General features: G+C 40.5%; 1 protein-coding gene across 1 annotated transcript; it reads left to right on the top strand.

Moving 5' to 3' along the window:
- The first annotated feature begins 1,615 nt into the window (after positions 1 to 1,615).
- On the top strand, positions 1,616 to 10,203 carry cxcl14 (chemokine (C-X-C motif) ligand 14). The gene is made up of 4 exons (XM_035650871.2): positions 1,616 to 2,017; positions 3,883 to 3,988; positions 7,650 to 7,763; positions 8,526 to 10,203. The coding sequence occupies exons 1-4, from the start codon at positions 1,954 to 1,956 to the stop codon at positions 8,539 to 8,541; spliced, it is 300 nt and encodes a 99-aa protein (XP_035506764.1). The 5' UTR covers positions 1,616 to 1,953; the 3' UTR covers positions 8,542 to 10,203.
- The last annotated feature ends 1,052 nt before the right edge of the window (positions 10,204 to 11,255 follow it).

Here is an 11,255-nt window from a genome sequence, read left to right as displayed (position 1 = left end):
AGCTCACCCATGTCCTTCATCCACAGATCAAAAATACATGGGAGGCTTTCACGCCAGCACCGACGTCCTGCAGGGGATCACGGAACGTCCTGATCTGAGGATCATGTTTCAACTAAACTTGAATTTTAAGGCAGAAACATATATTTGTAGCTTCATGGGGTGAAAACTCAGATCTGCTGTCGGTGTTTAAAACTAGCCACCGAATCCAACACTGTCTGTTGAATTGTTGCACACACAGAGTACATGTAAAACATCCTGTTCACAGATGAACACGCTTGTACTCATGTAGACACAAACACAAAAAGTTGGACGTACATGCATGAACAAACTGTACACACACGCGCACACACAGGCTCGTGCTGCAGGCTGACATTTCATGGCCGCTGATTTGAGTGATGACAGCAGCTGATTGCATCAGTGTTCGGGTCAGCAAGGTCAACACACACGCACACACACAAAACTCACACACACAGCGAGAGAGCAGAGTGAACACACACACACACACAAATCCCTCACGGTGCACGACGGCGATGATGAATGCTGTTTAATCCCGTGGTCAGAGCGTCCCAGGTGGGAGGGGTCAGACCTTCTTCTCAGGGCTATTCTCTTACAGGCCAAAGGTTCAGTCCACGGTGGCATCAGCAGATACAGTGGCTGCATTTATTCATACGCAAGGGATTGAACGGAAGAGCTTAAACACCACTGCATCCACGTAAATATTGTCGTGGCTGAATTTATATAATTGTGATCAAAATGCACAAGCGAAACCCCATGCTTTTTAATGGCTGTGAAAAACAATGAGTTTATGTCCATCAGTCAAGAAGTTGCAGTGAAGCTCTGCCAAGCCTTGAGTTCAGCATTTTTTTTACCCGCGCCATCTTGGTTCTTTTGAAACCAGAACTAACCATATTTGGAGGAGCAGGGGGGGTGGGCCTGACCTGCGACCTGCACCCATTGGACGGTGCTCGCTGACCATCATGCTGTATTGAGATGAGTGTCTATAAGACCATAAACTCCTCAGGAGAAGTTTTTGCTACATATCAAGTGAGAAGCAGAGTCATTTTATCTCATATAGACTTCTATGGAACCGGACCATACTTTTTTTCCCTTTTTTTTTCTGCAGACAGTGAAGTCGCCCTCTGCTGGTCGTTTTAGACACTTCACTCTCCGGAGCATCGGGTGACAATGTGTCCATTTTTAGACACAGTCTATGGAAACATCATATAACTTTGTCTCTGCTTCTCTGTTTAGGAATCTGCCAACCGAAACCTTTTCATCTGCTCATCTGTATAATGTCGTCTAAATAAAATGCCGTTGTTGTAACATTAAAAACATTACATTAAATTTAGTTTTTTAATTATAATTAGTTTTATGTCAGTTATGATTCAGTCAAAAAAATTGAAATAAAGTACCAACACAGTCCACCCACCCACCCTTATTCCAGTGGATGATATGCGTATAGTTTGCGTTTTCTTTTTTCTTTTTCTCCCCTCCCCTCCCTTTGCACGTTCTCCACTCTTCCCTCGCAGGACACTAGTGTTTGATTCGCTGTCTGGCCGTGCATATTAATGAGAGGGGGGACAGCGGGCTGCTTTTAAAAGAGCTGCTGCTGCTGCCTGCCTGTCCACAGCGAGAAGGAGAGAGAGAAGGAGAGAGAGAGAGAGAGAGAGAGAAGGAGAGAGAGGAGAGAGAGCTACACGGGTGATTGGAGATTCATCCGAGCGCACAGGACGCACAGACTGGAGTTGCACAATCTGCGCTCCGCGACTCCAAAAAGGCAGAGAACCTCCTCCACGTCTGCCCCCCGAGTGGATATTAATTTGCACTTGAAGTGCCTCTTTTTATGTTGATATTTTTGTGCGTCTGCAAGTAGAGAGCGTCTCGGATTTCGAGGAGCCTGGTTGAGGGGAAGAGAGAAAAGTCCATTTCTGTTAGTTTTTTACCTCTGAAGACATGCATCGGTGCACCGCGGTGCTACTGTTGTTGATGGTGGCCGTGTACGTCCTGAGCGCAGAAGGTAAACTACAGCACTTTCTATTTATTTGGGGGGGGGGGGGTTGTCTGGATGTTTTTTTTATTGCACTAAAGCTTTCTGCAGAAGAAACGATCATTAGGTGGAGATGTCCATGTTTTTGAACGCCTCTGTTGGTGTGATGTGTGTGTTTGAATCGTGCGTAAAGTTGCGCAGTTTGGGAAAACACCAACTTGGCGTCAGTGATTCATTGATGCGTTTGCCTGCGTGTTGATTATTAACATCATCACTTTGCAACCCCATGTCCACACTCTTGTCCCTCTTAATCTGATCCCAAAACGCGTTGTTCACAACCTCACCGTGTCCAGATCCCCAACAACAAGATGACAGTGTGATGGTGTGAACATCTGAGGCGTTCGTTTGCTTGTGAACACTCCACATCCTCGAATCTGTGTGGTTGTCAAGACAAGTGAATGTGACCATATGTAGCTGAAATAATTGAAAGCCAATATTCGGGGAGCCATGTGTGGGAGGAGATGAGGGACTGGTGGAAATGGATGGGTTTTGCCAAACGCCATTTTTTCTTTCTATTGTAAATTATTGACTTAATGAGGAAAACATTTGAAGGAAGAAAAAGATCTGCAGTGGAAGACTGTTGTTTCTGCATCTGTCAAGTTTTTCGATAAAAGAGGAGCATCATTACTATTAGTATTAGTAGTCAGCTCCCTGGGAAATATCTTTGGCATGCCATCATGTTTTGGGGCATAACAAGGGAAACCTGATACTCATCTACTCATAAGATTGGTTGTGAGGTTGTATTTTTCTCCATATATTCCTTCACCCATTGGTTTATGAAGTTATTGACCAGCACCATCACATGAGGCAGAAAATAGAAGTAGACGACCACTTGAATTTAGAAAGTAGATCCCATCTTCTACCAGTGTGAAATGTTGGAGCAGATTCCACAGTCTTCATAGTATATGACTGTACTAACCTCGGTGACTCCGTGGTTCTATTGGTCCTCGTCGTCCTGTGTGTCTGTGCCGAGTGCTGCCACCACGTCAGGGCTTGTGACAGATTTAGAGGCGGGCGGTCGGGACAGAGAACAGGTGATGGATGAAGGAAACCTTGGGACGATCCATGGTCACCACCCCCTCCCACGACAGATAAACAACCCACCCGGCCAAAACTCATCTCCTCTGCCATTATTCAGCAGAACCAGATAAAGAACCGCTGTGAAACTGAACCTGGAGAAGACATTGATTTAAAATGTGTAAATAATCAAGAAGTGGCGCCGCATGTAACCTTTGTTTATCCCCCTGCCTTCTTCCCTCTCTGTAGCTATAATAAAATAATGTCTTAAAATAAACGTCAAATCAAACCAGTTCATTTTGCAGATGTGCAGTAGCTCTAGAAGAAGCCAATACTTATACTTAAGATAAATTTGGACAAATATATATCTCAGTCTCTTTTGCAGGGTACCAACTTGTGTTCCATTTATTTGTTTTCTCACATTTTTAAACATGTTCACATGCGACTTTGTTTAAAACTTTTAACTGTGTCGTACAATCGCTGTTTGTTTGTTTGTTAGACATGTGAAGCTTTCGTAACTGGTAATCCTCCTCATCAGCGTGCAAATTTAAAGATAAACAGGGGATTTGATGATGATTGAGAGCCAATTTGCTGTCAAATCACAGAGAATTAACTTTTCTATCAGTCGGCTGGAAGCAATTACGACGCTAGCCGTGATAACCTGTCACCCAATTCAGCGTCCAGATGGTGCATTTTCATCATATCGCTGTAGAATTGGCAACAAAAGTCTTGACGACAAGATTTCCCGTTCACGTCGCGGTTCAGAGAAAAATACAGACGATATATGATCTTGACCGTGTGTGTTGATTTCTCCACAGCTTACAAGTGCAGGTGCACCAGAAAAGGACCAAAGATCCGTTACAAGGATGTACAGAAGCTGGAGATCAAACCCAAACACCCGTTCTGCCAAGAGAAGATGATATTGTGAGTGGGACTTTATTCTCTCTCGTACCTCCCTCCGCCTCCTTTGTATTCTTCTTACTTGCTCGATCTCGACATTTTCCTCCCCATGTTTTCATCAATGCCGACATTCCTGCTTTTCTTCTTCCTCTTCTTGTCCTCCGCTTCTCTCCCCCCCCCTCTCCCCATGTGTGTGTGTGCGCGCTGATGTATCTGTACCTGCAGATATACGGTTGTAACTCCATCGCTGTACGTTTACTTCCTGTTTTTCTGAGGGGGGTCGTCAGAAAAGTACGTAAGGCTTCCAGTATGAAGCCTTACGTACAGGTTTAAGTTTGGTTTATGGTTTATGATCCTCCCACTCTGTCTCTCTGCAATCTGACCTGTGACCCATAATATCACAGCCCGAGCACACACACACACACACACACACACACACACACACACACACACACGCACACAGCCTTTATGTTCAAATTGAGCCATCGTGGACTGCAGCCTGAACATCTCTGATGAAACTTGGCCTCTTCCAGTAAACAGATCCACACCTGACCTGAAGTAACCTGTGGCTCTCTTAGACACACACACACACACACACACACACACACACACACACGCACTCCAATCCTGAATAAATAAACTTGCTTATTATGCATAACATATCTACTGCATGTTTTATGTAATAGCTATGAACGAGAGACGCGATCTCTGCGTGGAATTTAGTTTGAAGTTTGGTGTCAAGGCCACCACAGGAAGGGAAAACAGATGGGAATGTTATGTCTGCATCCCCAGAGTCGGGTTTTACATTCGAGGCTCAAACTCTGCCGCCACCTGCTGGTCAATCACAACGTGACACGGAGAAGGCAATCTGGGGAACAGCAGCAGCCGAGTAGGAAAACAGATTGTGTGGATGTGACATGAATAAATGTGTTTACATAGTCAACGTCTCTGGTATGGACAAAACAAAGTCCTAACCATGCAAGACGTTAAATTTTAGTTGTTGAATTAAGGTGAATATTCTTTAAAATTATTAATTAATCACCTTGACAAGTTTTTACAGAACAGAGAAATTTCTTAATATCTTAAAGTGTTTATTCTGCTTTTCTCAAAATGTCTCATTCTCAAACCGTATTATAAGGTTGAGTTATTTTACATATATAGTAAAAATAACATTATAAAAGTTGCATTTGATAAACTGTAATAGAAAAGTGTTTGAAATTTAACAGATAAACTGCTAACCTGTGAATTGATTAATCTAATTGAGTCAGAATAAAATCTACAACAATTTTGTTAATTGATTGTCGGGTCCATTTACTTTAATGTAACAATTTACTTTTTTTAAATCTGTTTTTATGCCAATGTAAATTAAACATGCTGGGATTTTGGACTATTGGTCAGATGAAACATTTCCTTAGGCTCTATGAATTTATATTATATTACTGAAGGACAAATCAATTGATCAGGAAATAATCAACTTTTGAACTGACAATCAAAAACAAAACAGCAAATGAGATGGAGCCATAGTAAAGTTACAGATGCAATTTTTAAAAACCGTTATCTCAAAAAAGTAAGAAAAGGGAATTGAACAGAAGAGTAACAATACATAAACAATGAGTGGAGGGGGGAGAGATAAAGACTCTGAGAAGTAAATTTCCTTTGGTCTTTTTGGACCCACATGTCCGTGACGTATGTGGCATAGCTGTTAGTCAAGGCTGCTCCATTAGCATGAGATGGGGGCCACCAGTGAAAAACGAGCCTCAGCGAGCTCCAGAAAGCAACAGAAAGAAAGTGAAGTAGAGGAGAAACAAGAGAGAGAGAGAGAGAGAGAGAGAGAGAGTCGCCCCCCCCCCCCCCCCCCCTTCCCTCTGGCCTCTGTTGTGGCCGTTTGGCTTACGCCGTTCAGTTTGGCATTCTGGGCGACCACCCCGAACCGCAAACACACGAGCTGAGCGCCACGAAATGTCCCTGTTTTATCCCCCTTCACCTCTGTCAGTCTTATTTCCACTTCATCTTAATCTTCCTCTTTGATATAATTTTTCACCTCCTTTTAATTCTAATCACTCATTGGGTTTCGTATTGGTGCTCTTTGTCTTCATCACTTGCTTTTCTGTCTTTTTCTCACCAATGTGTTTTGCCAGTCGAGGACGTATTCACATCCCTCACTTAAGTAAACGATAAGAACATTGCATTAGAAGTACAAATCTTTACAAAACAACTCATATCATATTAAAAAAAAAATTGATTTTTTTGTATGTTTCTGTGAGTCTAAATCTACAAAGCAACTTGCAGATGAGGCTGTCGAATAAATGTTGTCAAAATCGAAGCCACAGTATGTCTCCGCTAAACGTAGTGGAGTAGCGTTAGTGGCAGAAAGTGGGAATACTGAAGCAAAGTGCTCTCGACCACCATCACTTCTGTTCTTCCTCTTTTGTCTTTGTGCTCATCAAACACTCTTCTGACAGTATGAGCGTTCGGAGCCAGTGGCTGCACTTCAGCCGCCCAGGTGAATGATAATGAGGAGGAACCAAAGCTCAGATTAACACCGTTTCACCGCTCGCTCAGCAGCCATGGATACACATTAAGAGAGTTGTTTATTACGGCCTCGCAGATATGAAACCATTGGCGTGCCCCGCGTACATTCGCGATTTCTCCTGCTCTCGCTATCGAACGCAAACCCAGAGCTCAATTCTGCCACAACAAAGCGCGTGGTGCCAAAACAAAGTGACAAGTGAATGAGCAGGAAAATAGATGCAAAACACTTTAATCTAATTCTCAAAACTATTGAATGCGACATTTTTCATCGATAGACGGGCTCTTTTCTCTTCCAGTCAACCCATTGAACATTCATGTTTTCTGTGAAAGCCTTTGAGTGTGTCACTGGATGGAGAGGCCCCATTGCATGGTGGGAGATTTTTCCCACATTTCTCTCTTCTTCTTTTTTTTTTGCTCTGAATATGCCACATGCCGGCGGACCGTCTCTCCCATTGCCCTCAGGAGCGGGTCACTGACACACCAACTGATTCAATGAGCTCACATGTCACATCCTTTAAGTGGCACCTCCATACGACCGCCTCACTGCCAAGGAGCCGGCCTCCCAGCTCCAGCTGATCTTTTGAAATCGCGTTTGAATTGCGAGAGCGTTTGACTGTGGACATGTTATTGAGTCCGCCCTACAACCTGTCCAGTTGCTATTCAAATGAGTCAGACTCACATTTTTTGACTCCATTCAGTTTCTTGGCTCTCGGAGTTGAACTCAACCGTCTCTCAAACTATTCAAGTCAACGTGGCCGTCCAAAACATATTGTGTGACTATTTCGCCGTCAAGTGATTGTGTCAAATGTTTTTGTATGATTTCTTTTTACTCTGGAAGCCACGGGGGTTTTCCGTCTGAATGGTTGTTTGTCCCCAAATCTTAAAATAAAGTCACAGGGAGGTGCAATTTAACTCTTTATTTTTTTTCAAAGTTTGATTGAATTGTTCTGTTACATATTTTATTATTTCTGACTTAAAGAAAACACACATGTTGCCTCTCCAATCTTCTCCAGTACATCGTGCCTCACTCACCAAAGGTTTTCCGGCTTCTGTGCCTTCACAAGAGTGGTTTAGGACAAAAGGACAAAATTATTTTTGGTAATAACTTTTGGACTTTGATATATTTTTTCTTGTTTCTTCACTTCTCCTTCAGCGTGACGATGGAGAACATCGCTCGGTTCAAAGGGCAGGAGTACTGTCTTCATCCCAAACTCCAGAGCACCAAGAATCTGGTCAAATGGTTCCGCATCTGGAAGGACAAGCACAGGTAATAGTTCAGGTTCTGTCTCAACTGTATTCAGGCTATTGAATGTTCTACTCAACTTGTACTTAAATGTATTCCTTTTTAAAATTTTATTTTATTTTACTTTATTTTATTTTATTTTATTTTATTTTATTTTATTTTATTTTATTTTATTTTATTTTATTTTATTTTATTTTATTTTATTTATTTGTATTATTTTTTTTTAATTTTTTTTTTTTTTAATTATTATTATATATATTTATTTATTTTTTAATTTATTATTTTATTTTATTTTTTAATTTAATTTTGTTTTAAATTTATTTTATTTTATTTTATATAGATAGAAACAATCATTTGATGTTAAAGGAACAGTTCTGCATTTTGGGAAATGCATTTCCAAAATCCTCATACGTGACATTATACCTGTTGCACAGATCCACACATACATGTTACCGTTTCACATACAGACCTCTGTTATCACTGGACTCTGACCTGTCGATCATGTCCAGTGGCTTTTCTGTGATGTTTCATTGTTTTGCTTTGTTGAAACTTCTCTCTAACACGGGGAGGTCAGAGGTCAGAGGTCAGTGTCAGCGTCAGCCACAGACCTAGGCCCTGTGGAGACAGTAGTGATGGAACATTTTTGCTTTGTACACAGGCACACGGGAACAAGAAGATAGTGGCAGTAGAGGATCATAGCAGAAAAAAACTAATATGAGAGGGGAGAGACTGGGCAAACGTTTGAAACCACATTAATAAATCAACTCTTTTTTGTTTCTTCCTCAGGGTGTACGAAGCCTAAAACATCAAGTGAGACAGAGAGAGACAAGCGCCACCACCTGGACTGTTTTCACGGAGTACAAGATGTAATCCACGATCAACCTGTACTTCTCCCTCTTCTGCCTGAGATCTGTCAAACGCATTAAGAGATTTCTTTAGTTCGTGTGTAAGCCGGTGGGCTCATTTTAGTCGGACATTGCTCTAGACAACAGTCACTCACCACTCCAGTCCTTTGCAACTGTAGTTATACTTGTCAAATAGTGGACAAGACACCGCCGTCTGTGTGTCAAACAGTTGTGGGTTTGTTCAGATATGATTTAAAGGGACTTCTCTTTTGCTCTGGGTTTTTAGGGTTTCCTTTGAATACGAAAGAAGAAGAATGTGTCGTTCTTAAGAAACAAGCAAACCTCCGTCTGACAGATGCAGTGTAGGTGATTCTGTTGTTAAGATTTCCAGTACTCTGTGTTCAGTAAGGCAGGTATAATATTTTTTTGTACAACGCCAACCCTTAGGATCTGGTTACCTGTGTTTAAGAGGTCTTAAGTAGAGGTGAAGCGATGAAGGTTCTCGATGAATCAGAGTCGGTGTGTGTGTATAGAGAAGAGGCATCGGTTACAGATCTACAGTAATACAGAAGTTTCTATTGTTCAGTCAGATAGAGATCTACCACTGTGTGTATGTGTGTGTGTGTGTGTTTATCAGGTCCATGCTTACTCATACGTGTCAAACAAACACACCGCTCTGCAGCACACATTTTGTAAAACACGATCTCACTAGACGTGCAGGGTGTATAGTTTCAGTAGACATTAAAAATACATATAGTTCATACGTGCCATGGCTGCATAAATTACAGTCTGAGGAGTTTGTGGAGAGAAAAAAATCATGAAGAACCCTTAGAAAGCAAGACTGTCTGCAGTTTACGTCAACAGAAGAAGATCTGCTTTATGTTTTATAGATTTCTGTGCAGTGAAGCAATATCTCATAACAAACTTCCGAAATAATCTTTGTATGAAGCTATGATAGCGTCCCTAAAGGAGAGCACTAGTGGTATTCTATTCTATTCGTTCATGTGGACTGAATCCACAATGATTTACTCCATCTCTCAGCACCTCCCAATTCGCCTGACCTGTCTGTGGCACTTGGATTCATTCTGACTAAGAAATCGGAAATAAACACTTTCACAGTTTTACTGGGCACTGTAGTTTTGAGCCAACATCACTCATACAGGAGTAAAGTAGGCATTTGTTTGAGACTATTTTTAGTCGTGGATTCATACACATTTGGTTCTTAACCGAGTGTTTACAGCAGCACAAAGACTGGTTATTGGACAACAATGACTAATATATAAAAAACCCACCGCATTTTCTTTACCTTTTGAACAATGTGCATTACTCTTGTTTTATATCTTATATATAAATATATATAAAGGAGCATTTTGTAAATGGACCAGTACACGCCTACATGTTAGTGAGAACGACTTCACCTTAAGACTTTATAGTGTCATCATGTATATTGTATCGCTGCATTATAGTTGTTTTTTGCTTTTTGTTTATTTAAATCTTGGTTTGATAACATATGTATATTTGGAGGGTGCGTGTGAAGAGGACTGGCCCACCAAACGCAGAGTTAGACGTTACGCTGAGTATGAAACAATAAAAAACAGCAATAAAGTGTCTGTAGAGCAGCTCGTGTTTGTGTGTGATTCACTGAATTAACTGAAACATAAAAAGGAAAACTGTTTAATAGCAGATGAGTAAAAGAGGAAGCAGGTCGTCGAACTAAAGTGCTGGTAGGTAAACAGGCCACCAGATGGCGGTATATACCAACTGACTAACAGGCTAACGTCAGGAGATTAATATACACATACATATTAATTAAGATCTATTTTGAGGTAATATAGATAAGTCACTATTAACGCTGAGGAAATCTACAGGGACTTGTATGAGAAGTCAATATCTGGGTCTATTTTCCTTTATCGATTATTAAATCAGATTTAGAAACTGGTTTACACTTATTTGTTGTTTCATATTATTATGAAAAAGATTATTAATACATATAAGTGGCACTGCTTTTCAGATTCAGAGGTAAAATGCTGCCAGTGAAGACAATAACAGGAATTAATGTAAGTAGATGCACTAAATGTACCGGTAGATAAATATATATATAAATATAGTATCTAAGTATATTTTATAGTATCTAGTGTATATTATTATTATTATTATCATTATTATTATTATATCATACAACCCTAATTAGATAGTTTGTTATTTTTTAGTTATGTAGATACCACCAGACGACCCATGTGGACATATAAGACAATAAAAATACTAATCAACATAAATTCTTACATTATACACTGGAATCTGTCTCATGCTGTCTCAAATAAAATCAGCCACACACAAAACTAACCTTTGCAATAATTCGATTTTTTTTAACTATAGAACACCTTTGAAAACATTGACCGAATTGCTTTTAAAGAGATTTATGAGATTATTGGATTGATGATTACAACCAAAGAGAGACACATAATAAACATGTTACTAAAGAGAATATTTGTACGCTTATATTCACAGCTCAGGTTTTTCATAATAACTCATCTACAGCAATTAGGTATGTTTACTAAATAGTGTAGTATCATACCATAATTAGACACGTGTCTCTTTATGGAGACCAGCAAACCTGCCGCAAATTATTCAGAATATTAAAATGTGCATAGACATTTGACTTCTGCCTCAT

Source organism: Scophthalmus maximus, chromosome 9, assembly GCF_022379125.1.
Source record: "Scophthalmus maximus strain ysfricsl-2021 chromosome 9, ASM2237912v1, whole genome shotgun sequence".
Lineage (NCBI taxonomy): Eukaryota > Metazoa > Chordata > Actinopteri > Pleuronectiformes > Scophthalmidae > Scophthalmus > Scophthalmus maximus.
The sequence above is the reverse complement of the archived record's forward strand: the minus strand, read 5'-3'. Positions and strand labels throughout refer to the sequence as shown.

Bases quoted from the DNA above. Each gene is read 5' to 3' on its own strand.
- cxcl14 (XM_035650871.2), top strand. From the start codon at position 1,954: ATGCATCGGTGCACCGCGGTGCTACTGTTGTTGATGGTGGCCGTGTAC. The intron at 2,018-3,882 runs GTAAACTACAGC...ATTTCTCCACAG, and splicing joins GTACGTCCTGAGCGCAGAAG to CTTACAAGTGCAGGTGCACC. The intron at 3,989-7,649 runs GTGAGTGGGACT...CTTCTCCTTCAG, and splicing joins TGCCAAGAGAAGATGATATT to CGTGACGATGGAGAACATCG.